Source organism: Paracoccidioides brasiliensis (genome assembly GCF_000150735.1).
Source record: "Paracoccidioides brasiliensis Pb18 unplaced genomic scaffold supercont2.8, whole genome shotgun sequence".
Taxonomy (NCBI): domain Eukaryota; kingdom Fungi; phylum Ascomycota; class Eurotiomycetes; order Onygenales; family Ajellomycetaceae; genus Paracoccidioides; species Paracoccidioides brasiliensis.
Window position 1 is genome coordinate 548,043 of NW_011371365.1, and position 26,334 is coordinate 574,376.

Consider the following 26,334-nt stretch of genomic DNA (forward strand, 5'->3'; position numbering starts at 1 on the left):
GGCTGGGAAAAACTTTATCTTCTGCCCTGGTTTTCTTTTTCTGTCACCATGCAATTCAGCGTTAACCTAGTCAATCAGTTGCCGTGTTCTCGTCCCGGACTCGGCTAACTAACTAGTTGCTAACGCCCAGGCGCTTTCGTCATCAATTCTGATGAGGATGATATAATTATTAGGACAGAGTATTGAAGAGGGAGATGGCCAAAACGCCCGTCTAGATCCACTCCCAAGGCTCCGTCTGACAATGATGTTGACCAGAGAGTTACGATGCAGGTAGCGGCCGGCGTGCATCCCGGATGGGGTAACCTGGCCCTAGTGGAATCTGCATTACTATATGTGTGATTTTATATGGTTGCCTCCCCCCCTCCCCCCCTCTTGGCTATATTTACAGGCATCGTATGTTTCCCCATATACGCCAATAATGTTGAAGAGATAAAAAAAAAAATACTAAGCGGTGTCGCAGGACTTTTGCAAACCATGGTTCACCGCATGAATTGCATTCTAAGGATGAACAAGCTTGTTCTCTTTCTAGAAGCTCGACGGATGTGCTCTTGTCATACAACCAATTTTTATATCGACTAATGTATAAAGTGTGGGGAAACACAGGCTAGCAACAACTAACTACACTAATTTAAAAGTCTGGGGTAAAAAAATCCTTGAAACACTGGTCCACTGACAACGTGGTTAAAAAAAATTGCCGGATCATCCATCGCGTTCATGGGAACGTGGTGGCTTGAAGTCCAGACATGTTCCACACTCGATATTTCGGATTCACTATTGACGGGGATTGCCCAAACTAAACCCTCATGTGCTCCAGGGGCTAAATCAACCGCGAATCCATGGCCGGATTCCCCTCAGGAAGTGATGCCTTTTGTCTCGCATTGATCAAAATATCTTCACACCCCGTATCCATCGCCAAGAAAAAACCAGCTTCTGCTGCCAGGGATAGCATACGGCTGTCAAGCTATTGTTCAGAGCCGAACTTGGAAGAGCTATTGTGCATGTACATTCCTAGGTATCTATTGAGGAGCCTCTAAGATCGCCAATCGCTCCTCAGGACTGTTCGACGGGGATTATTGGCCTCCCTCAGCCATAAAACAAAATTCATCCCCAATTCCGCACTCCATTCCGCTTAGATCTCTAACTCCTTTCGGTACCTCCTCTCGGCCGAAGCACATATAAGTGATATATGTGTGCACGTACGTCGTGTGGGGTGAGACTTACAATAACTCCTATATAACTTGTCGAATCTCGCCATTCTTCTTGGGGAAATACTCGTCCTACTTCGTGGGATACTGTACCCTTCCGAACAATCCAATACACCATAGTGGGCGATATTCGCATAGCTTTCCGCCATGGAGATGCGCAATGATGAAGAGGTAAGTTTATATCCTCATTTGCCCCTTTTCACACTCTCGCATTTCTCTTGCGTACTTTCCCCTTGACTCCTATAAGTTCTCAAAATTTTGAATATGCTGGTTTGGTATTTGGAAATTCTCTAATATCAATTTCCGTGGACAGACACTCCGACAGTCAGTCTGAAATCGAAAGCACGCTTTTGGTTTGCCATTCATTGCTGACTGTAAGCTATTTAGGATCGAGGAGGAGTTGGACACGAAAATCTACCCAGGCACGGAGATTATGAGAGATGTTGGATCTCATCATTTCGTGAAGTCGTCCAAAAGCTCGGATCGAGTTTTGGTCCCACAACCGTCGGATGACCCTAATGACCCTCTGGTGAGCTAACCCCCGGGATATGCGTTGGCTACTCCCTTTCCCCCCCCCCCCCCCCCCCCTCGTACGACGATGTGAAATATGGGTATTTACCACCGAATAGAATTGGAGCCCTTTCTGGAAAACGTGCACCATGACTCTTGCAACTGCCATGTCGTTTACACAGGCATTCGGTCCGCTAGCTGTTGCGCCTATGTTCCCTCAATTAATGGAAGACTTTGATACCGATTTAGCTGGAGCAGTCAAGTTTACCGGGGTTTGTATTCTTGTTCTTGGATTTAGTAACTTTTTCTGGTAAGTGGGAAAATTTCCTTCAATGAAGCTTAATAGGTTCAGTTCTTTTGTCTTTCTTATTGACAAGTTGGTTATACAGGGTCCCTATCCAAACATGTTTTGGCAGAAGACCGGTGTTAATTACATCAACATTGGTGTGTTTGGTCTCTTCAATTTGGAGGGCCGTTGCCACCTCCTACGGGAGCTTTATGGGAGCTTGCATTCTGAATGGATTTGGGGCTGGTCCAGCGGAGGTGAGATACTGGCAAATGGTTTCTTTTCGAAAGTATTTCAGCTGACAAAACTACAGACTGCACAACCGCAGATCATCACGGACATTATGTTCCTTCATGAGCGAGGGGCATACAACACGCTCTATTTCACCTTCTATTTTGGAGCCTTGGTTGTAAGTCATGTTCGATCTGCAGACCAACGGCCAGTGCTAAAGGCATCTAGGTTTCACCCGTCATTTCTGGACCAATGGCATATCATCTTCACTGGCGCTACTTCTGGTGGCTCAACGTCGGCATTCTAGGCCTGGTCCTAGTATTATTGATATTTCTTTTTCCGGAAACAAGATGGCATCGGCTTCACCCCAACGAGATTCATGCACGAAACAACACATCATCTGAAAAAGCGAATATCAACATAACAGCCAACTCAGCTGATACATCCCCACAAGCGGCCTCAACTCTTGAACATGTCGTGGAAACAGAAGATACCGACAAGGACCCTTATCTTGGAAAAGGAAAACCTTCCATGCAACAATTTAGGGCCTTCCGAGTAACTGAAAATCCCCTCAAAGCCTTGCTGTATGACTTTTGGATCCCGTGGAAACTTCATCTATACCCAATTGTTCACCTAGCCGCTTTTATTGTGTCCTGGTCAGCCAGCGTTTTTCTTGTGGTCAACGTAACCCAGAGTCAAAATTTCGCAGCTCCGCCGTACAATTTCAACAGCCAGACGGTTGGGTTTTTCAACTGCGCTGTCCTGGTCGGTGCCTGCATTGGTCTGGTAACGAACGGACCACTCTCGGATTGGGTTTCCATGCGCGCTACGAAGAAGAACCGAGGCATTCGAGAGCCTGAAATGAGACTCCCTGCAATGATTCCATACGTTATCGTGATGATTGTTGGGAATTTTGTCGTGGCTTTTGGCTATGAATATAAATGGAATTGGAAGGTAGGTTTCTTTCTTGCCACCCAATTACTTAACCTTGTGGTATATTTACTATATATGACGCCGCCTCTCTCCCTCTCGCCGTTTATGCATTCAATTAACAAAGGGAACCCAATGTAGGTTATCGTGATTATTGGATACACAGCCATAGGCATCCAGGTTGCAGCTCTACCGGCTATAGCAAGCACGTACGCCGTCGACAGCTACAAACCTGTTGCTGGCAGCATTTTTGTTACCATAACTGTGAACAAAAATCTCTGGGGTTACGGCTTGGCCGAATTTATTACCCCATGGACCCAGCGCAGCGGTTTCATCCCCGCCATCATGCTTAACATGGCTCTCACGACGTTCTTCTGTGCGTGGGGTATTGTGTTTTACTATTACGGGAAGAGGCTCAGGAAACTCACAGCGAATTCAGACGTGCATTTTATGTGATTCGGTGAGGTGTTTGTTGGTGCTGCGGTTTTGTTTTTGGTTGTTGATAGTTGTCCTAATTTACCACCACTTGCTTGCGTGTCTGTGTTGGTGTTTTGTGCACTGGAAGTTCTTTGCGTAATTTTCTGTTTTCGTAGGCTGTTACTACCAATGGACATGACATTACCTAGGGTTATTACTTTGCTGAGCCCGGCAAGCATAAATTCGAAATACCGATTTGGGAATTTTAGTAGAGATCGTTGCTATACGCGAGGCAGAGCACGGAAGCAGAGACTTGGGGAGATAGGTACTGAGTGGGATATGTGGGATGCTAATAGGGACAAAAATGGGCTCAAGAAATGCATAAATGAAACCTCCACCCCCGAATATGCAATTCACCCAAAGACCCGGGACTTCAGAAACACGCCCATATCCTTTAAGATCCCCGATATATATGCATTGAACAAAAGAAGAGATCACGGAACACTGTCAGTCATCTTCAGCCGGGTCATATAGCTCCAAATCTAAAACAGGCTTCGGTTTCGTCTTCATCGGTGCCATGCCTCCCATCGCAGCATACGCACGACCGATCCCACCACCAGCATGCCCGTGCCCAGCTGAAGACCCAGGCCCCCCCACAATACCGGCTGTTTCGCCCCTCGCCGCTACATGCTCACTGGCAGCGCCATCGTCGGTGTCACCCTCGCCCTCGTCCCGCGACAGACGGATCAAACGCTCGATTTCCTTCTCCACATCCAGTCCTTCGCTCACGGCCGCCTGTAACTGTCCCATCAATCCCATTCTTATCCTGTCTTCGCTCGGGTACTGCATGCGCGATAAATCGCGAGACCAGTTCGCTGTCTCATCAAGCCAGGAGACTGTCCCCTGCGAGAGCGCTGCCACCCCGACGCCCTTGGTTTGCTGTGCCGCGTCCGGCCCTGAGCCAGCAGCAGCAAGTTCAGCAGCGTCTCCATTCTCCACGTTAGACCTCTCCCGCTGTTGGTGGCGCTGCTCCTCGTCGCCTGGTGGTGTCCTCGTGGAGCGAACAGCGCTGGCATCCGCTGCAGCATCGCTATTATACCGACTGATTCTGCGCGCGAACTCGACCAGTAGTTTGTAGTCCACCTCTTTGCTCCTTCTCCCTTTGCTATTCAAACTAGTAGAAGATAGGTCCGACACAACACCGCCCATGTGCGTGTCTAAATCTTTGCCATACTGTTCCGCCTCCTCCTCAACTCCGCTGTCATCATCGCTTCCGTCATCGCTTCCATCTGCTCCGTGCTGACACGCGGTAGAGATCTCATTCCCCACAGTCTCGACTTCACGGACGATTTTCCGCACGCGCTCTTCAAGAGAGAGAGCTTCCGCACGCAGACGCAGGATTTTCGCGTAGTTGGACTGATGTGTGTAGAGTGTTTCGAGAGCTCGTGAGAGGCTGTCGTCCGCATCGAGGAGCGCCAAGGCAGCGGCCGGAGCTCCTGCGGCGGTTGGGGAGGAGATGATGGCCATGAGGAGGTTGTTTAGTCTGGTTTCCAGTGTGGAGAGTGGGGTGAGTAGTTGGGTGTCCATGATGGGCGGCCCTGGGATGTAATACCCGCTGCTGCTAACGTCCAGAGTGACCATACGGGGCAATTGGCAGAAGTCAGCGGCTGATGCTTTGGTAGCAAGCTCACTTTGGTTGCTTGTTGGAGTAGGTTCACGTGACATAACCACATCGGAGATTTTTCCCAAGCTCTTGTTTTATGTTGATATTCTTTTTACAACAAGCTGGCCCGTTTCAGACCCTACTATTTTTATGGACAAGGTAATTATGCTGAAAAATAAAGTTGATTGAAAACTGGCGTATTTTGTCTTCGGGCAGAGTGAACAGCAGCAATTTGGTTATTTGGTCTCCATCTACACAAAATGCACTCAGAGTTCCTCTTTGCACACGGAAATTCTCATTACATGTTGCAAGAAATGATTTATATTATATTATTTTATTTTATTTTATTTTATTTTATTTTATATTTATTTTTTCACACTGGCTGATTGTCTAACTGCCACATCAACTGTGTGATGTTTCCCTGAAATCATCGAGTACAGATGATATATACCCGGCTTCACCGCAGGGTGAATGAATGGGACTGCAGCTTGATCAGTACGCATAATATGAAGAACTCTGCATAATATTTATTGTTGATGAGATGAGTCTGGAAGTGCAGTGAGGCAGCCAACGTGTCAACATTTACCGCATCAGTTATGCAGCTTGGATTAAGGGAAAACAAACGAGGTGTAGCTATCCCAATCGTTGGTGGATTTGTTAGCGTTTTAGAGAATCAGGACAGCATTTGGGATCAGAATATGAATGATAGAGCATAAGGATGTTGGGCGAATAATGAAAGTTCTAGTCTTTATCTCCATGCTGTTTGGGGATTCGACATAAAACCTGGAGATTATGTTTCGACCCAAAAGCTGCGGTATTTTCTTTTCTTTTCAATGTTTCCGTTTTGATTGGTTTATCTGGTCATCTCCCGGGGCTCAAGAGAATCTCAACTATCGTTCTCTTGACATATCTGACAACAGACAAAAGAAAAAAAAACACACTCCACTTAAGCGTCCGCGGCCACATCGGTCACTACCTAGGATCGGTTTTCCCCCTTAGAACCGTTCAGCCAGCGTCGCCCATACAGATCGTGCCAGCTAACGCTCTCGCCGTAAAGCCGCAAAGCCAGCAATCCGGGATCCGGACTCGTAACTAGCCAAGGTACGAGCTTTTTCGGGCATTGCAGGGCTCGTTTGGACTTCTAGAGAATGATCGCGAGGCCACAAAATTACCCAGCCTTTCACACACACACACACACACACACACACACACACACACACACACACACACAAAAAGACCTCTATTCACCTGCTCCCGCTTCAGTTACCTCTCGTGTTAACAATGTCGTTGCCTGGATTCTTGTCTCCCAATCATTTTTCCAAGTCCTCGGGATCTGCGGTCAGTCAGGGGATTTGTTTCCCACCTGGTTGACTGCAGGAAAGGGAGGGCTCTTATTGCGGATTTTTCCCTACAAGAAATCGCAACTCTCGATGTTACAGTCTATAATTAGAGGACAGGAAATAAATTGATTTCTTGGGTTCAATTGTATGTGTGCAAGGACAGTCCCTAAGTATTGGCACCCGTTGCGAAATTTTATTCCTACCGAAATGGTTAAAAAGGAGGGCTGCCAATGCTTTTGCGTTATTTAGTGATGTACAGAGTATGCACATTTATTCCTATTTTTGACAGCAGCCTGATGTACTCGAAACAGCCCATCCGGAATCCGCTGTTGCTGTAGTGCTCTGTGGTCCGTGGAGGACAAATCTCGCTATTCTTAGTTTCGCTGGTGCCTAAAGACGGACACTTCTCACGCCCGGGCTGACAATCCACCCAATGAACTCCCTGTTTTGGAAGCTTAACTTCTATCCCAACTTCACAAGCTGGATAGCCCTGCCTGGCATTAAACCTCCAAGCAATTCAAATGATGGGAATTGTCATCTCATCACACGGAGCGATGTCACCGTGGGCAGCGAAAAAGAGTGTGTTTTTAAAGAGTTCCTTGTTCCCCGGAAATCTGGTGCAATTTGGAATTCTTCATCTCCCTCAATATTATCAATATTTTTTTTAGGGCCCGCTTTGACGCTCCCTCGCTCGTATATATAAATAATATCACTGCCATTCACCAGCCTAGCCATTGGTCATAATATAATGTCACTCTGGCGACGCATCTGCAATGCTATCGGATTTTCAAAGTCCTATAATGCGATTCTATTCTGCGTATTCGCAACTCCTTTCTTTCTCTTTGCGCTATCCGAGGCCATTCAATCCTTCACCCTTGGGGGCATCCGAGTCTCACGCACAGTTCCGGGGGAGAAATATTGGTGGCAATCGGTCCGCGGTCGCCTGGGAATATCTCTTCACCTCGGTGCAGTCCTCCCGTTTGCTCTGCTCTCGGTCCTGCAATTTATTCCCGCCATCCGACGCAAATGGCCCGGCTTCCATCGCATCAATGGTCGAATCGCAATGACGCTTTTCCTGATTTCAAACATTGGCGCCCTCATGATCATGGAGCATACTTTTGGCGGTGCACTGGACATGCAATTCATGGTTACCTGCCTAGCTACACTGCCAATGATTAGCATGGCGCTGGCATATTATAACATATACCGGCTGCAGCTCGAGCAGCATCGCGCCTGGATACTGCGTGCAATGTTCTATGCCGGTGTCATCTTGTCCGCACGTCCGCTCCTGGTCATAGGATCTGTGGTCATTTCCAAAATCGGCACGTATCAGAATATATGGCCATGCGAAATGATAGACTTTACGTGGAGGGAATACGGTGCCGCTGCAGGAGACTACTTAGCTGACTACCCACAATGCGCATCCGGCTTCAATAACGCGACGGCCGCTTTTGCAATTGTTAGAGCGAATGTCTTTAGTGATTCTGACCCGGCACAGATCGGGGCCTCTTTCCAGATACCCGCATCAACATCATTTATGCTGGCCCTGATTTTGCATGCAGTTGGCGTTGAAATTTACCTAGCACTCACCCAGGGTGAGGCTAATCGACTACGAATCGAGAGTTATAGACGCCAGCGTGCAGCGGGGTACGCGAATCCCGGGAGCGCTGGCTTGGTTGCGGATAAGTTTGGAGATGGTAATCCATGGAAATACCCTTGAGAAGAGAACTGATGGAGATTGGTTGTGGCCACAGAATGATGAGACCGCCAGAGCCGGAAGTGGCATGGCTACAAATAAATGTATAAATAGCGATCCCAATTCCATGACAGTGACATGATAGATGAGAATTTGGCATATTGTCCTAATTCCTGGCCTTTTCCCATGCGATGTAAATGGTTATCAAATATAGAAGATTTCGCTCCTTGCTCTACAGAACTCAGAAACGGGCATTTTGAGCACTCTGCAGCAACGTGGAAGAACGTGCGCCACGGCGGCTGGTTGAGCCGTCGTCGATCTTGCCGTTTGGCGCCGTCCGTTTCGGGGATGGCATCGCGTCTTGCTGCGGGTATGGCCCTCAAATGACTCTTATCCGGAGTGAATATTATAGACACAGTTTCGCTGATCCTTGTGTAAAGATAAACGTTGGTACTGGCGACAGACTATGTAAATTTTGTATTGTATCTCGACTGTGTGTGAGGAAGCCGAAAGATAAGAACGGTTGAAATCCGGCGAACTTCCAAATCAATGCCCGTCGACAGTTGACTGGCAACAAGCCACCACCCTCAGGGTGGTGCTGTGACATGCTCAATTGATTGCATTCGTTTTAAGGTGTTTTATTATTATTAGACAAGGTAACCAACTCATCCGCAGTCACGCCTATTATGGGGATTCCCTTACGATGATTTCACCGATAGGCCGGCTTGAACAGCGGAACTCGCTATTTGACAAACGTCGGAGAGACCATGTTGCACAGGCCCGCCTATCTTATGAATTGTATACTCCATATCCCCAGACAATCGCAGTACTCTCTACCTTTTAAGAGAACTGGATACCGACCAACATCACACACTGGAAAACTAAAACGTTGAGATCCTTCTTATCGGCCTGGCACCCTGGTCGGATCTCGAGAACCTCAAAACAGCTCACTCGACAGATGCAACAGGACAGCAAAGAATATATCAGAACAAGTGCTGAAAGTTGGTGCCTCAGCGTAATAAAACTCAACTGTTGCCCCACCAATGTGGACGACCCAAGTAATCATGGTAGAGAAGACTTGAGGAACAAAACCAAAAGTCGCTTCTGTGAACTGAGGTATGGCATGGATGCTCCGTAATTAATTTTAGTTGTCTGTGAGTGGGCCCAGAGGTTGGGTCATTGGCTGCCCGCCAAACAATAATAATCTCCCGGCCCTTCATTGGTGCCCCACCGGACAAATTAATATAGATAACTATGTCTGGGGTTGAAGAGACAAGGCGTGGGAAAGCAAGACTCGACACACAGACCCCATAACCAGGCTTGGGAACACACGCCGTTGCAGAGTAGTTAACGACCTGGTAAAGATGATGAGGTTGAGGTCAGTCAAAACAGCCCCCCACAATGGAGTTGAGGGTCTAGTGCCAACATTCCATCCAGGCCAAACTCTCTCGGGTCAGTCAGCCCTAACTGAGTGAGATAACAAGCTTGGCCCAAGTCGGGCAAGTTCCTCGCCCCGCAGCCTGTTAGTTATTGTCACTTGTGCCCACAGGATAGAGATACACAAGGGAGAGTTGGTAAAGGATGTAGCGCAGAAGGGTCCCCATGTTGTCTTGGATGGAGACAATCAGTCAGCAATGACTCAGCACCCACTCCCGGATTCCCAACCCAAGGTTCAACGTCCCGCCCGGTTCTGTCTGTGATCGTCAACCCGATTCCAACGTCTTCTCCCCCGCTACGATATCCCCATCTCAAGACCACCAGTTATCTTTCAGATAATTTTGCGTCGCTAATCCAGCTATTTAACTTATCCTACACCTCAACTGACCACCGGTCTTGCTATTGGACTCCCCGGATATCCCCGCTATCTTGCTTCAATCGCTGGCTGCTGTCATCCGTCTACCCCGCCCGACTATCCTGCAACATTGCGCAATTGCACTTCGTTATATCTGGCGTATTTCCATGCACAAGATTTTAGACAAAGTCGGGCAGCTGTATTGAGTCGTCGGTACTTTCAATAACTGCAGCCATGGGGAAATCGTGAGCGCCCCTCCTCCCCACGTTTCAGCTTGGTCTGTGGTGCATTTTACATTTTACCACCCCAGCTCCCCATTTCCCCGCTCGATGCAGACCAACCCCCAACCAGGCCCATCTGATACCCAATTCCTTTCCCCTCTGCCCCTTTATAACAGTCTAACTTCGTCATTCTATGCAAGTCTGCTATTAAGACGGTGTGTACTTGTTAACATCACAGCCTGCACACCTGTCATTGGTGTCGGGCGGGTGTTCGAAGACGTTTGCAGGCCGTCAATTGAACTACACATCGCCAGAAGTGGGCCGGATTAAAAAGGAAAGAAAAAGCTGACATTCTGTGTTTTTGTACTATAGACAATCGAAACTCTCCCCCTCACAGTTGGATGAGCTGCAGAAAGCGACCCATTTTGATAGAAAGGAATTGCAGCAATGGTACAAGGGTACTTTATATTTTCCGCTACTTTTTGGGGGTGACTTTTAGACGCACGAGGGGAATATGGGGCCATGCTCCATACACGTTTCCGCTGACACATGTGTGTTGCCTTTATATATATACAGGTTTCCTAAAAGACTGCCCATCCGGAACCCTCACAAAGGAGGAGTTTCAAAAAATCTACCGTCAATTCTTTCCCTTCGGTGACCCATCATCCTTCGCGAATTATGTTTTCAGAGTTTTCGATTCCGACGACAGTGGCATGATTGATTTCAAAGAGTTTATCTGCGCCTTGTCTATCACATCGAGAGGGAGAATGGAAGATAAATTGGACTGGGCTTTCCAGCTCTATGATATAGACGGAGATGGGAAAATAACCTATGAAGAAATGCTGGCCATTGTGGAGGCTATATATAAAATGGTGAGTCGTCCATTGTCTCGCCTTGCCTTTCATAGCATTGTCCTGGTTCAATGTCCTAACTGGCAGCTGGTTCCAACGGCAGGTCGGATCGATGGTTAAACTGCCAGAAGATGAAGATACACCCGAGAAACGCGTTCGAAAGATTTTCCGAATGATGGACAAAGATGAGAATGGCAGTTTAGATCTTGCCGAATTCAAAGAAGGCAGTAAGAGAGATGAAACTATCGTCAGCGCTTTGTCTCTATACGACGGACTAGTGTGAAGTGACACCCAAACCACCACTACCATTTTTTCACACCAAGAGGCGAAATTTTCTGCCTCTTTTTCACAACTTTTCTGCACTGTTTTTCCAGCGTCTGTGACTCGTTAGGGATCTTTTGGCTAGTTTTCTAACTTTCTTGCACTTCTATGCCGTACGAAGCCATGTCTATACTTGCCTCGAAGTCTTGATGCGACCGCCCCCTCCGTTGCTACATTCAGTACCCCAGCTTTTGTCGTCCACATCCAGACATTACTCGGGACCTGTCCCCATTTATTCCCATATCTGGATGGACATCCGTTACTTCATGTTTTTAATTATGCTATGATATTAACACTTCCCACTATTTTCTTTGTTTCCTTTCTCTGTCATGAAAGTTGCGGCAAACAATAATCAACCTCTCCTCCCCCTCCAAACCTTTCCCAAAACCGGGAGATCTGAAATTATGTATCCCTCCCTCCTGAATCTTCTCTTTGCGTTCCTGCCTATATTTCCATTTTCAGCGCCGCTATATCCCAGACATCCAGTGAGGGCGCCTGCATCTGTGATTGAATTATTTACACCTGTTTTCTATCTTCCACCACTGGTTTTATTCGTTCTACTTTGTGTCCCTGTGCTCCTCAGAAAGTGGGCTGTGTTCATTAATGGTTGCCACTAGAAAATGCACTGGTGTCTGCTTTTACGTTATGATTTTCTTTTTGCACTATGTTAATGTGAACCTGGTAGCTTGCAACGTGTCTTTTCGCCATAGTTGGCGTCCTTGATGTTCTCTTGATCCACACCAAATCTCCTATTTCTCTCCCCCCTGCCCCCCCTAAGAGGTTTTTTTTTTTTTTTTTTTTTTTTTTTTTTTAACAATGTAGCTCGCGCACCATGCCCAGCAACCACTCGATTATTACCTACTGTCTCTCTCTTCCTCCCCTTTGCCACACCTTGTTGCATGATTTACGAAAGAGAAAGCTAGCTTGCATATTTTGCCCCGCAAGAGGGGGATTTGTATTTTGCTATTCGTCTATATTTTGGTCATGTTACCTGCTTTGAATGAAATGTTTTTGTTTTACTTTTGGCGCTTTTCGGTTCCTAAGCTACGTGGTATCTGTATAACTGGCTGCGATTCGCAGCCGGGAGAGCGCAAATACTCGTCTTTGGTATTGTCAACCCTAGAGTAACTATCCACTTCCAGAAGATATTTTTCTTGCTATACCGCCTCGCATAAGTGTCCACCCAAGGATTGAAACAATGCTGACCCTCCTACATAGCCAAGGCTCATTGCAACTTTTTATCCTCGAAGGTGTGGAGGTGTGATGTTGCTCAATCGTAACTTAGCCAGCCTTGGAACTTCCGATGTTACTAGTAAAACTACATGATCCCTCCTATTGGATCTCGTCTAATTACACCGGTGCCATGCAGAACTGTCAAGTCAGTTGCTCCGTAACTACCCATATTTACGAATTATAGTACAAACTAACAAGGTAGCAATTACCCAACGTTGTCAAATCTCTGTCCATGAATGACAATATCAAAATCGAGGCCTGGCAGAAGTATATGGCGTCGGCGGAAGGCCTGCGTTCAGGGTCAAGGCCAACAGGGGATAACACCGCAATGCTCTATTCTTTGCAAGCTTTGCCATTCAGCTAGTCCAGCTGAAAGTCAAGATGCTGGGATTATTATCATCGATCAACTAGACGGGTTCATGGGGTTTCTTTCAGAAATAATTTTTCTGAGTAGCTGGTTATATCGCTTGATTCGTGTTTCGGCATCGTGGGTACTTGGGGTTATAATGTAAAATGCAACATCATGATTACGGTTTCCTAAGTCCCCAATTGTAAGGGAATATTGTTCTTTTTTAAAACAGTTCTATATAATTAAGAAGAATCAAAATGGCAGGAAGCAAGAAAAACATCGATGAACTAAATACGTATACAAAAACAAAACTTGCATACTCCGTACACATTGACAGCAGAGTAAAGGGGAGAGAGGAAATGGAGAATATTGAAAAATGCAAAAAATATAGTTGCCAAAAACATGAAATCAATGCATAAATTATTTATTTTAAGATTAAGACGAGAACCAACCACAACAAAATTGAGAGGATCAAAAGATACCCGAACTAGGGCATACATAAGTTAACATACAGGACACACCGAATTGATGACAAACAAAGAGTCGGAGGCGCAACTATATATTTAGAGAGGAGCACGGGTCAGCTTAAGGGCATATATATATTATTTATGAACTTCAGAAAGTACCAGCACTTTCGCAGAGAACAAAGAACCACTCCAAATGCGCCCGCCAACACCAATGGCTAGGGCCACGACAACCAAGGCAAACGAGGTGGTATAAAATCAAAAGTCAAACATGTGTTGAATGGTATCTGATAAGATCCACCACTTTCTCATCTACTAAATGCGAATGGCGTATTATCAGCACCGTCTTCACTGTAACCGCAATGCATTTTTGAGGGGAAAGATAATGAGATGCGTTGATTTCGTATATGAATGTGTCCTGAGGAAGTCAAGAAACTGAAGTTTCGTCGCATGCTTAATCAACCTTGATAGATCGATAAATTCGTTGGACAAACATCCAGCTTGCAATTAGGCCAATAGATCCTAAAATTGTAAGGTAAAAATCAGGATTTGACACAAAACGAAACACAATTCAGATGGCGATTTGACTCCGCTTGAGACCGAGTCAACCGGGGGAGATAAGGAGACGATCAACTTACCAGTCAAAACAAAAACCAAGAATGCCAAGAGAGCTGAGTATCCAAGATACAGGACCGCTCCCGTTAATCCACCGAAGCTCACTCGGGTAGCCCAGAAGATCAGTGCATTCAAAAATACATATCCTCCAGTCATCCCTGAGCCAATAAAGGCCCGCCAGTGCCACCGGTAGTCCTCAGCGCATAGGAGGAAATACACGAGTAGAATGGTGGTCGATGCAGATGTAATGATCATGAGCCAATAGCAGAGGAAAAGAAAGCCGAACATGTAGTAGATTTTACTCGCCCAGAGCGAATGCATAATGAAGTAGAGCTCGACGAAAATAGCTGCAAAGGGGAGGAGGCCAGTAATAAGGGTCGATGGAATGGGCCGTAAGGAGCCTACGGCTGGAGGGATTTGTCGAGGGATTTGGTTGGTTTTAGTCGGGCCTTCGATAGCCTATATGGATATATATTAATAACAAACTACACATAATTATGTGAGATGCCGTGGTGCATACCGGTTGCTTTAATCCGACCCAACTTCCTGCAACGCTAAGTGGCACACTGATGACGAACCATATCAAAACAGTGACTAGCATAGTTGTGAATGGAACAGCTCCACTTGACCCCTTGAACCAGACGAACAAGTTCAAGAAGAAAAAGGTTGAAAAGGCAATTCCAGGGGTCAGAACAGGGGTGAGAACTATGAGCCTTTTCCAAGCTTCGCCGCCGAACGACTTGTACGCCCTTGCGGCGACATAGCCCCCAATGAATCCAAGGAAGGTATACAGGATCAATATGAGCGTGCCTAGGAACCCACGGTTTGAAGGGGAGAGTAAACCCAATAACGCAAAAACTGTAAAATGTTAGCGCATGCATTACAAACATCCTCCCCAGATAGGGTATACAAAACATGGAAATTACTCACAGACTGTGATGACGGTCATGACGAGAAGTTGTACGCCATTGCCCAGGAATACACTAAGAAGAAGGTGATGTTTTGGGCAGCGGAAGACGTCTCCGTGGACCAGTTTCCACCCTGAGTCTTCCTGAATACCGTCCTCCACAGCGGAGGTGTCATTCAAATCATCCAGGTTGATCATATCTAACCGGTTATACCTCGCAATGTCCTTTTTCAAAGCGCGAAGCAAGATCGTGCTCACAAGAGCGACAAGCAAGACGACGAAGATCGCCGAGTAGATGAGCGAGTACCAGTGGACATTCGGATCAAAAACATGGAGATATTTGTCCCAACGGGTAGCCCACACCGTAGGTGATTCTCTCCAAAACACGCTATATGTCCAAGCCATAGTGGTTTCATCTTCCTCGCTAAGAACAAGAGATGGTCCATCTGGGTCACATTCCGCTTTTCCGTCTCTAATTTTGTTGTTCTTGCGTGACTCCGGGAGCACAAGGACACCAACCACGCGGTATTTGGTTTCCTTCCCCACCCCGGTCACAGGGTGATAATCAATTAAAATGTTATAGTGATTATTGAGAACGGGCTGCCCGTCGTCATCTAATGAGCCCAGGAGGAATCCGGGACTGTAGAATTCAGTCTCAGTTTGCTGGTCAATGTTAATTTGGGCGGCAGGTAGTCCGTCGATCAACCAGTTAATATTATATTGTTGCCATATCAATTGGTTAACGAACTTGCTGCTTCTGGGGTCAAATACTACATCGGAACATAATGGCTTGCAAGTCTCATTTTTGGCCATATGAAGCTCGAAGGGTGATGTATGGATGCGGTCCCCGAATATGATGCTCCCGAGCGATTCCCGCACATCTTTAGGACCGTCCTTGGGCTGGCAGAAGTGGAAAGCAGCATAGTAGTAGTCAAACGGGATTACGGAATGCAGGTGTTCATCGAGCTCGGAGATCGTGGGTGTGAGACGGTTGACATGAAGCGGAACCAGTTGGCCTTGGTCGTATGACGTGGGCGCCACACCAGGAAGATAGAAGGCAGAGGAAAATTGCGGAGAAAAGAGGAGGGCGGAGGCAAGCAGCTGCAGTTTCCTGGAGCACCACATCTCGGGAAACTGCCTGATGCGAATAAATCTTAGTTCAGCATTGATCAGCGGTAGTTCTGGGATAGCTGGTGTTATATTTACTTGTTTGGCCGTATGCTCGCCAGAATGTTAGACAAACACGGAGGATTGATCACGGAAACATGGGTGCTAGGTAATAGTTGAATAGAAATATACACATAAAACACCAGGCCGGTCGCTTCACTGGTATCAATAGTAGAAGAAACCGATTAGACCGTAGAATGGGAATGTTGTTGCCCTGGATGAGTTATATAACTTATTATATCCTGGAGGTTGCAGAGTCGTGGCAAGTTACGTGGATAGATCACGTGACTAACGCTTCAAATATTAGGGCATAATATAGTTAAATTAGATTTTTTCTACTTATGTGATTGGAGAAAAGGAGACCGAGAATAGACACCTTGGAAACTTTGAAGTGCAGATACTATCGAGATATCAAACATGAATTAGACCACAGTTTGAATGGGTAATGTCTGAAGAATCTAATGAAACTAATGTACATGGATGCGCAGAACCCTCCTCACAAATAATCCACCAACATCATAATACGCCTCGCCCCTTTGAACTATACTTCCTCCAGTAACAAAAGAGAAATTATATGTAGAACTCTAAGAATGAATATGAATGCTAGCTCTCCAGAGAACCTACAGGCCTGGCTCCACTCAGATTGACAACGCGTCCACCCATTCCTTCCGCAGGACTGGGTGCGAATCCCTTAGCCGTCGGACCGAACCCCGGATTCAGCGCTGGTTTTACCCAGCCCGGAACTTGGTCATCCTCGCTTTCTTTGGCGTGGATGGTTTGCCATACATTGGGAAATCCGGTCGGGAGGAGACCTTTCACACGCGCTCCCGGGATTGCGAATCGCGGGTTCTTATGTGTTAGGTAGCCGCGCATCAGATCTTGTGTAAGTAGCGATGCGAGGACCGATTCAAGATCGCGCATCAGTAACGAAGGGGCGCCTGCATGGTTTTCACCTTCAGTAGCTTCTGTAGGAGGTAGATATGCTAGAGCATCAGTGGCGAGACTATCGGCGTCTTGGCTGTCGGCAACGGCATCGCTGGGGAGATCATCAGGTGATGCGACTTGAACCCATCGCCCGTCTTGGTCAAAATAACCCTCCGGTTGGAAATAGTCATCATAATCGGTAGACGTATGGGACATCGCACTGGCAGTGTTGGGGTTTATAAATTCACGATCCGGGGGAAAGGAGAATAGGCGGCTCCCTGGCGGTCGGTTGGGTTGGTTGGGCTGCTGTGACGGTCGTGGCAGTTGTTTCATAGGGAAAAGCGACTGCGAAGCTGAGTTAGGTCCGAGTGATTCCATCCACTTCACCGCTGCCTCTAGTTTGTGAAGATAGAGAAATGGTGGAGGCCCTCTTTGTGCCTGGGCCTTTTGATCTCCATGAAACCCGCAAAATATAAACACTTTCCTAGCAAGGGAACGCCACACTAGAATTTCGCATCTATTACGCAACTGAAGCAAAACTCCCTTACGAGCAAACCATTCTGCATGGGGGGAGTTGAAATCTAGGTATGATCGAAATGCCCCCAAATTGCCACTGGCAATTATTCGACAGATGGGGAGAAAGATATCATCAAATCCTTTGGATTCCGGTCGTTCAAGGAGGTATTTCGATGGGAAGCGGCCAAGGATAATGTTACACGGGATTAAGTACGTCAAAATCAGACGTCTTTGTTGAAGTGCCTGCCTGTGGCACTGATTGTAGGCGGCTTGCAACGCAGTTTGCGCAGGGAAGAAGAGATTGTTCGAAAATAGGTACCTGCCCAGGTAATAAAGGTAGGTTACTCTCTGTGAGGCAGGAAAATGGGCAAGTGGAGGTGATTGAGCATTGATACTGGCAAACATTTGTTCAGCATTTCGAAGCTTGCCACACTGTTTGGGCTCTGGTTAGCAGAATTCAGTTCCCGGAAGGTTTATTTGTTTGGGGGAGGGGGGATTTTGGGGGGGGATGGAAGGAGATTAATGCATTACCTTGAATAACAGTTTTAGACACAAGTTTGCCATCAAATAGATGCCAACCCGTTTGCCTTCTGGTTTCCCTTGTGAGCCAGCAAGACCGCTTCTATCCGTTAGACATTTAATAAAAGCTTCCCGGACAACATTTGCCGATTTCTCCACGAGCGTTACCTTTTCCGTTGCCTCGTCTGAACCCGACCCTTCCTTCATCAGGTGTGAGACCAATTCCGGTCGGCGATCTAAGCCAATAGCCAGCTTGGCAAGAACTTTTGAGAGATACAAAACCGTGGGTAGGACAATGACGCCCATTTGACTATCGCTGAGAGCTATGACGCATTGACTGTATAAAAGTTCGGGGATATATAGTTAGTGATGGTGAAACTGGATAGCATATGCAAAATGCAGCAGCGCTCATACGTACTTCAATAGTGCTTTTAGCAGATCGTAGGTATCCAAAAGGTTTTCGACATTGACATCCCGAAGGAAAGTAAAATACTGCCGCAGAAATATGGGAAAAGCGGACCAAGGGCTCCCGGATTCGGTGGCTAGAATTACAGATTCACATTTCGTAATAAGCTGGTTATCGTTATATCCATGTTGCGGGTATTGCCTCCGCATCTCAGCAATCATATCATGGTATACAGGCGGCAATGGAGGCTCAATCTGGAGGAAGTCCTGTAGTTTAGCCCCATTCCGATTCCTGACGAGGTCTGCGATGCTTGAGATGAAACTATCCACCACGGGAGTTTCCCCCGATGGAGCACCCCACATCTTGGAACCGCTTCACGAGGATGGCAGCACACCCAGGAACAGGGATCAATAGTGGGCCTTCCTAGTCGGCATGCAAATGCGTGGCGAAGTGGTAACTAGGTGGTTTGAATGGCTGTAGTTTGCGCAGCTTTGCAATCCATTGAGTTGGTGATTCAAAGCGAGTTTAAGCAGGTATTTCGTCGAGAAAAGGCAACCCACCCCCCCCTGCTTCGACAGTATTGTATTGCTTTCAAGACATAAGGGCGTTAGTTACTGACAAACACTCCGAGTTGGTGAGATATCGCGGCAGTTTGTCAGAAGATCCATAAAAATCGCGTGCCTGAGATTTGATTGAAACTGATTGAAGGTGAAACTATGGATGGAGCTCAAGAAACACGTGATTTAACAGCAGTCATGTGATGTCATTATCTTGTGAAAATTGAACTTCATCGAAAGATGCTTTCTGTAATTAAGGCGACAACACCAGGAAACAGGAGAGTTGGCCCCCTCTTTTCAGTTGAACCTTGCATTCTTGAGGGTAGAGCTGCTGTGGTGTCATCTTTCTTCCAATTCGAAAGAGATCCATGCCCCCATCGGTGCTGAGCGATGGCCTCCTGCAGCGATGCAGGTGGGATGGCCACGTATTAGACAGACAAACAGCCAGCCAGGCTCAACTTCCAGAAGATTAAGAGTGAAATAATTTGATTGGTCTTCTGGAGCGAGGGGTATCCTGATATACTCTCCTTTGTTGCCTCTGGTGGGAGCTCTCGACTGGCGAATAAAGAATCTGGCTTTCCTTCTTGCTCACATTATGTCTCACCATGCTTCGGAGTACTCCAGGGGCTCCGAAGGAGGGAGGGTAGAGTTAATTTCGGAGTATGGAATCGCACGGCCGTTCATCAGCTTTAAACCCTTTAGCTTTACTAAATAAACAACTGGTCAGAAAACCTGTTATTTTGCTCATACAAAAAGACTTCCCATATTCATATTCCTGCCAAATTTACTACAGTTTTGGATTATCTACTTATTTATTTACTTTCATACTACGTAATTTTCCCCTCTCCTTTTTTGTATTTTCTGTCACTGTTATAGTTATCTGGCTTTCAAATTCACTTTGTCTCTCCGGCACTGTTCGTTTGTTATTTTCTTTTCTTCTTTTCTGCGGCTTGCCGCAATTGTTTCCTCGCCAACAACCATCTCCTGACGACAAAATTTCCCCGCTACCAAGAAAGATACGGCATCACCATCTAAAGTACAGCATCAAACTATCTGGTTCTTTTCCTATTTCACACATCTTGAATATTTGAATACCAGAAAGCCAAACACGACGGCAAAATGCGCCAGTTTCTACTTTTTATTCCACTGGCAAGCGCCATTTGGAGTTCGTCAGCTTCAGAAGTATTTCCCCGTCAATACTGTGCCTCAGAGTATGAAATATGTGCTGCCGAGGGCGCCGTTCCAGCGTTTCCCCCTTCAATCGGTCCGGACATGCGTCGCCTTTTCATTAGTGTGGTTGAGTCAGTTGATCAAAATCCATGGAAAAGAGGAATAATTAATCGCGAACATCCGGTGCCACGAGATGAGTTGCCTGATCTTTGCTGTAAGTCACTTTTCAATGTTCGAAATCTAACCAAAACCTATGACAATATTGGAACAAAAACAGGAAACGGAAAGGAAAACCAAGTTCTAATGTCCTATAGGCAAGTCTGGAATGGAGTGTCGGCTTCTCAAGAGTTACAAGACCTCTTTCTGCTGGGTATGTGCTGTATATACTCTGCATTTAAAGATAACAGAAAAACTTCCGTCAACTAGGAATGATATTCCTAACCGTACCAGGATAAATTTACCACGAACTTCTACTTTGTTGATGGGTCCTATGGCAGTATTTTGACCGGGATCTACAACACTTCCTCGAACGGCATAGTGGATTTGGTCTCGGGTGACTACACGCGCTCAAACGGCGAAAAGGGCAATATCTACGATGGCGATGAATTCTCTAAACCTAATACCCGCACAATGCAGCTTCCCTTGGCCTGGACCAGCGAAGGCGTGGGCAGTGCTATTCCAGGCAGTGAGCTGGGAGATGAAGCCACATACATCACCACCATCATTCCCGGTACCGGACGGGGGCCTAGCACCATTCCGGCTTCGACAACTGCTGCGATAACAATCAGCGGTTCTGTCATACCAGTAGCAACGACGGCTCCTGCCACAGTTGTGTCAAGGATCACAACATCTCCAGTTACTCTTAAAGGGACGGGGTCTCGATCAACTTCAACGGTATTTACTTCAACGGGTGGTGGCGTGGGTTTGATAGCTACGGCAGGTGGAGTGGCCTGGATAATATCGTCGATTGTCATATGTGGCGCGTTGTTAGTTTGGTAAGGAGAGTTAGAATCCTTTTGCTTTATGAAGGACGGCTTTCAGGAAACCTACACCTTGTTTATTATTAGCAAATGCTTATTGCATCTGAGTTTTGTTTATTTGTCATTCTCTTGTCTATGTTTCATTTGTAATTTCCTAAGGCTGGGTTGAGCAAATATGCAGAGATATCGAATTTGAATGAAAAGTGTTTACTCTCTTGATGTTGTCTTAAATAATGTGTCTAGTTGACGGGGAAAGGCGAGGTACCTTTTTCCCAGATTAATCTTAATACCACCGGAACCACAGTTTAATTGCTACTTCTACACAGTTTGTTCTGCGTGGTTTATGATAGAGCAAACCAAGCCTCTTCGCGATAACCATGGGCATATATAAGTACAACCGACAAAGAATGGTATTGGATCAGGATCAATGCTTTACGTGCTGAAATCCTCCGCCTAAATTTTCGTTCTCAAGCTGATATTGATATTAGCTCATTAACAGCCAGCCATTTGAAAGGGTTTAGAATTACGGCATGTATCACCAAAACAAGACACGCTTTTTGACAGTTATTGTGCCGATCATAGCTGTTTTTTTAGCCGCAGTGTCCTCCTGCAATGCAGCGGCGACTAAACAGCAGCCGACACGGGAGGTGTGTTATCCGATTTACCCCCAGTCTAAAATATAGATGCGCAGTGAACTTCTGAACTACCCTGTACCATAAAACTGCCAAATACGATAGCCTAATGAAAAGCAATCTAGGTACTATATTTCTTCGGCGTAAATCGAACTGGTGCTAACGGCATTATCGTACAAGACGAATGTGATACTTTCAACTCTGTCTTGTATGTCTCTTCATCCCTCGTCGGAATGAGCTGAGTAATTACTATTTATTCTGTGATTGCTGACGCTTCCGCGCACCCTCGAAGTACCGGAGTAACAGGCTCTCTTGAGATTCCATATGGCACATACTGCAGCATTTATGGGTATGTTTCTCTTTTTGCCGATTCGCTTCCATCCTCTCTTGCGATGTAAAATTTCCTAATGGTATCGCCGCCTGAGGGATTGATATAACAGATCTCCGGACTGCACTGGCAATTGGCTCTTCCAGCTCAGCAACCCGGGAATTGATGACCTCTCCGCCAATCAAGTGCCATATCTTATTCCGACGTCTATAAAATGTTTTGCATATGGAGAATAGCGAATAAGGAATGAGAGCAATCGAGTGGGGGAAGAGGGGTTGGAATGAGCCGTACTCAGTGAAATGGAAATTAAAAGAACTGTAGACGGGGCTGGAGTGAGGATTTGTTGTCTCCAAGGTCGTGATTTGAAAAGAAGGGTTGTTCCCCTATTCCCCTTTCGGTTCAACAGCACGCTCATATTCAGACATAGTTGATGCTGAAGATACCTCCGAAAAGCTAATAATTCCTTAGTAAAGAAGAAAAAGGAATAAGGAAAAGGGAAAAAAAAAACCCTTGATGTGCATTCACTATACACAGCTAAGCACGGTTAGATCCTAATCAGCTCCATCGATCTGCCCTTTCCCACAGTTCGAAGCAGCGTTCGATATATCTAATATAACTCCGTGTATCGCTCACGTCATGAATGTTACGTTCGTTAGCCCTTGTAGCGAAGAAGACTACATTTCATGCAGCACAAGCATGCATGTTACAGTAGCTTAGGAATCCTAATAGCTCCATGTATTAATTAGCTCGTGGGATTGTGAAAGGGGTGGAATGGATGTCCAGGTGGGATGCTGGATGTGTGAATCCTATACTTCTATTCTTCTCCAACTAGTTGACAGCAAGAAATTAGAAACCATTTGTGATCGCCTCGCTGTGATCCATTAACGTCGCTCCATCCAGGTGATACCCTGTAACCATCACTTGAGGAAGGTTAGGTTGTCGAGCACCAGAAGAGAAATGCAGTCTAACATATCTTCTATATTGGCTGCGTTTCTCGCGTTGCCGCAATGGAAATTCGGTTATTTGCCAACGGCGATGTTGTTTCCCAACAATAGTTTTAGGGGAAATAATCGAAATGCAGCAGAATAGCAACGATGCTAATGGTAAATAATTGTCCTTTAATCAAGCTTGAAAAGAAGTTGAACAAACAGAACGAGAACGTGATATCACTGGTATACAGGGCGTATACTTACTTATATTTCGGGTTTCGATTCCATTAAAAACTCAATTATGCAAATATGTATATTTGGTAACTATATTTAGGCTCAGCTCTATCAACTGAGCCAACTGCTAACTCTTTTACGGATCGTATAACTAAACCAATAGAGGCCTACTTCAAGATAGCGAACAGCTCTTCACAGATGGACAAAGGGATATTCCCCCTCTTCTATCACTTCTGATGTCTCGTTGGAGCGGGCAGTAAGCTTTGGGGGGATATGAAGCACTCACCCATGATGAGGAATGGAAGGGGTCGGCTTCAGGTGCTTGTATGTCGGTGTGTGTTGGTGTCTGCAGCTCTGTCGGTGGCTGTGTCTGTGAAGTACTTAGTCACAGAGGTGAGAGTGAAGACGACAGTGAGCCTTGCACGGGCTTTGTAAAATGGTATTATAAATATGCAGAACATCTGTAACACGTTGACGAAGGGAGAAATTGATACATCAGTCAATCGACTTCAGAAGAGTGAAATATCGAAATCCAAAAAGGAGTTCAGAATACATCCATATCCTTTTTTTTTTTTCACCAGAAGCAAAATATATAAAAAATTCGATGTCGGATATTGCAATTTATTAAAGAGGTACAGACAGGTATGAATGTCTCAACCTCTTTTATGCGATAACATACCCATTAAAATGCTGCAGGGACTCTAATCGGATCGAAACATATTTCTGGGATATTACCTCTGTCACCACCCACAGGAACCCTGAAGCACAGAGGAAGGGATGAGAGCTATCGTGGTTGTCATCTCAAGATCAAGAACATGTTGCTTTGGACTGTATAATTTAAGGTATTCACACATCCGCATTCTCGGATGTGGAAAGCAATTTCCTAGAGCGAGGGTGGCCTTCGGTGGGAGGATGAAAATCCAATTTTATTGGATTGGTCCAGAGGTGGAGAATATATATATTTATGCCATGATTGCAATTGAGCGGCATACCTCGGTAGGCAACCGCATAAACCATTGGTTACCGCTTCCATGTTCCTATTTTCTTCCGGCGCTTCTCGAAGCTCTCGCCTACATTCACTCCATCGCCACGTGGGCCATCTTCGGTAACACGTCTCTTACGGCTTTTCTCCAAAGCACTTCCGGAACCACCTCCTGTACCGCGTCGGGTAAGTCTCCCGATCCTATCAGCGCCCTCTCCCAAGCTCCTCCAGTCCTCTCCCCCATAACCACCTGGGCGATTGAGTCCCCGCTTCGCCCGTTCCTTCTTACTTTCCTTAGGCAGGCGAACAAAGTTACCCTCTTCATACTCTCTTCGTTCGAGTTCCTGCGCCCTCTCCTTCTCGGACCGCACTGATCTTCCTCCAGCCCTTATCGTTGTGCCAATACTAGGCTCGACAGTGGGAGCGCTGGACATTTCAGCCGCCACAAACTCGTCAATAACGGCGGATTTAGCGGTGCGCCGTCCACGTTTCTTCTCATGATTATCCGTCGTGGTTGGGAGCGCTGTAGGCTTTATCTTTGGTGGACGATAGATTCCATCACCAGCATCCTTGCTATCCGCTAATTTCGGTTTCAATTTATCCTGGGTTACCCGTGAGAACGTTGCTAGGTTAGGTCGATATGTCAATTCATCAATATCGCTGTGTTCTCTGCAGTTGTCCTCAGAATAGCCCGATTCGCTTCCCGATCCGTCCTCGCTTCCGCTTCCATAAGTTCTCTTTCCTTCCTTTTTACTTCCTTTGGTTGATTGTTTTCCCGTGGATGTTGTAGCTTGTTGTTTCCTTGTCGCATCGTCTGCTGCTTTGAGAACCTTATCTACCTGATATTTCAGGCGACCTTCTAGTGGTCGTACACCACGCTCCAGATATATTCGAAGCTCCGTCATTCGTTTCAAAACATTTTTGTGAATAGGTCCATCGTCATCAGTCCCAACACCGTTTCGCGTATCGGAGGATCCATTGCATAAATGTCGTAACCGCAGAAGCATCAGAAAGACTAGATTCTGCAGATATGAAACGAATATTTCATTCTTCGTATCGAAAAGTGATACGCCATCAGGAGGCGGTAGTATTGACCTATTACCCCCTGAGACATCATCATGCGGCTGGGAGGATGGCAAAGACTCCTGGGCGTTGAAAATGATGGTTGTGAGAGATTCCAGAGTACTGGCGAACGATACCTGCGCCGGGGTAGATTGCGTCTCCTGTTCAACGGCCATGGTAGTTCGACAGCAGGCGGATAGCCCACTTCCAGTTACTAGCAATACAAACAGAATAGTGAAATGGATAATCCTTTCAAGGTGAGAGGGAGGTACCAAAGATGTGGAGTCGTATTTTTTATCTTTCGAATTTTGATTATGATTATTATAAATTCACTAAGTTTTACCGTATTTCACGTGATCAAGGTCACATCACGTGGTCAAATGCTACATCATTTTTCATTGATTAATCAATTGACTGACATTGTCGAATCGCACACATTGTTAGTATTTCACTCAAAGGGGGTTTTCTCGGAGACTCAAGTGGACAGTTATTTGCTCCTGTCACATCTTCGTACTCAAAAGGCATACTAACTACGGGATTATTCCGTACTCCAGTCTCCGTCACCTACAAGCTTCAAATCGAATACTGCGTTTACTTGTTTCTTTAACTAGTTAACTATATGGGGCTGACACTGGGGATGAGCCCCTTGTTGGATCAGAGCTGAAACCATGTTTGTCCCTTTGAATCTCTACATAGCTCATCCATGGGTACATTGTCAAGCTGGGAGAGATTCACTACCGGAGACAGACAGGAAGCCTGAAGATGGTTTAATGCTTGAGAATTTGGAATGGATTATGAGAAATGGAACACACAGACCGCAGAAATCAAGTTTGGTAGACATAGCTAACTGCCTAGGTAGTTATCCGACATTGCTTCAAGTTGAAACAGGTCTGTTAC

The 26,334-nt window shown here is 46.1% G+C and overlaps 8 protein-coding genes across 8 annotated transcripts; 4 read left to right on the top strand and 4 right to left on the bottom strand.

Moving 5' to 3' along the window:
• Positions 1-1,352: 1,352 nt before the first annotated feature.
• PADG_06348 (uncharacterized protein) lies at positions 1,353-3,618 on the top strand (the record flags this gene model as incomplete). The annotated part of the gene is made up of 8 exons (XM_010763399.1): positions 1,353-1,376; positions 1,519-1,529; positions 1,593-1,734; positions 1,835-2,025; positions 2,105-2,258; positions 2,315-2,410; positions 2,461-3,186; positions 3,304-3,618. The coding sequence occupies 8 exons, from the start codon at positions 1,353-1,355 to the stop codon at positions 3,616-3,618; spliced, it is 1,659 nt and encodes a 552-aa protein (XP_010761701.1).
• Positions 3,619-4,086: 468 nt separating this feature from the next.
• On the bottom strand, positions 4,087-5,304 carry PADG_06349 (uncharacterized protein; the record flags this gene model as incomplete). Its single annotated transcript, XM_010763400.1, has 1 exon — positions 4,087-5,304. One exon carries the CDS (start codon positions 5,302-5,304, stop codon positions 4,087-4,089), a length of 1,218 nt encoding a protein of 405 aa, XP_010761702.1.
• A 2,026-nt stretch (positions 5,305-7,330) lies between these two features.
• PADG_06351 (uncharacterized protein) lies at positions 7,331-8,302 on the top strand (the record flags this gene model as incomplete). Its single annotated transcript, XM_010763559.1, has 1 exon — positions 7,331-8,302. One exon carries the CDS (start codon positions 7,331-7,333, stop codon positions 8,300-8,302), a length of 972 nt encoding a protein of 323 aa, XP_010761861.1.
• A 2,002-nt stretch (positions 8,303-10,304) lies between these two features.
• PADG_06352 (calcium-binding protein NCS-1) lies at positions 10,305-11,425 on the top strand (the record flags this gene model as incomplete). The annotated part of the gene is made up of 4 exons (XM_010763401.1): positions 10,305-10,315; positions 10,664-10,749; positions 10,868-11,163; positions 11,246-11,425. 4 exons carry the CDS (start codon positions 10,305-10,307, stop codon positions 11,423-11,425), a joined length of 573 nt encoding a protein of 190 aa, XP_010761703.1.
• A 2,538-nt stretch (positions 11,426-13,963) lies between these two features.
• On the bottom strand, positions 13,964-16,156 carry PADG_06353 (uncharacterized protein; the record flags this gene model as incomplete). The annotated part of the gene is made up of 4 exons (XM_010763560.1): positions 13,964-14,031; positions 14,148-14,583; positions 14,645-14,982; positions 15,055-16,156. 4 exons carry the CDS (start codon positions 16,154-16,156, stop codon positions 13,964-13,966), a joined length of 1,944 nt encoding a protein of 647 aa, XP_010761862.1.
• Positions 16,157-16,801: 645 nt separating this feature from the next.
• On the bottom strand, positions 16,802-18,925 carry PADG_06354 (uncharacterized protein; the record flags this gene model as incomplete). The annotated part of the gene is made up of 3 exons (XM_010763561.1): positions 16,802-18,070; positions 18,170-18,494; positions 18,576-18,925. The coding sequence occupies 3 exons, from the start codon at positions 18,923-18,925 to the stop codon at positions 16,802-16,804; spliced, it is 1,944 nt and encodes a 647-aa protein (XP_010761863.1).
• Positions 18,926-20,239: 1,314 nt separating this feature from the next.
• Positions 20,240-21,289, top strand: PADG_06355 (uncharacterized protein; the record flags this gene model as incomplete). Its single annotated transcript, XM_010763402.1, has 3 exons — positions 20,240-20,504; positions 20,605-20,660; positions 20,741-21,289. The coding sequence occupies 3 exons, from the start codon at positions 20,240-20,242 to the stop codon at positions 21,287-21,289; spliced, it is 870 nt and encodes a 289-aa protein (XP_010761704.1).
• Positions 21,290-24,413: 3,124 nt separating this feature from the next.
• PADG_06356 (uncharacterized protein) lies at positions 24,414-25,613 on the bottom strand (the record flags this gene model as incomplete). The annotated part of the gene is made up of 1 exon (XM_010763562.1): positions 24,414-25,613. The coding sequence occupies one exon, from the start codon at positions 25,611-25,613 to the stop codon at positions 24,414-24,416; it is 1,200 nt and encodes a 399-aa protein (XP_010761864.1).
• Between the last annotated feature and the right edge of the window lie 721 nt (positions 25,614-26,334).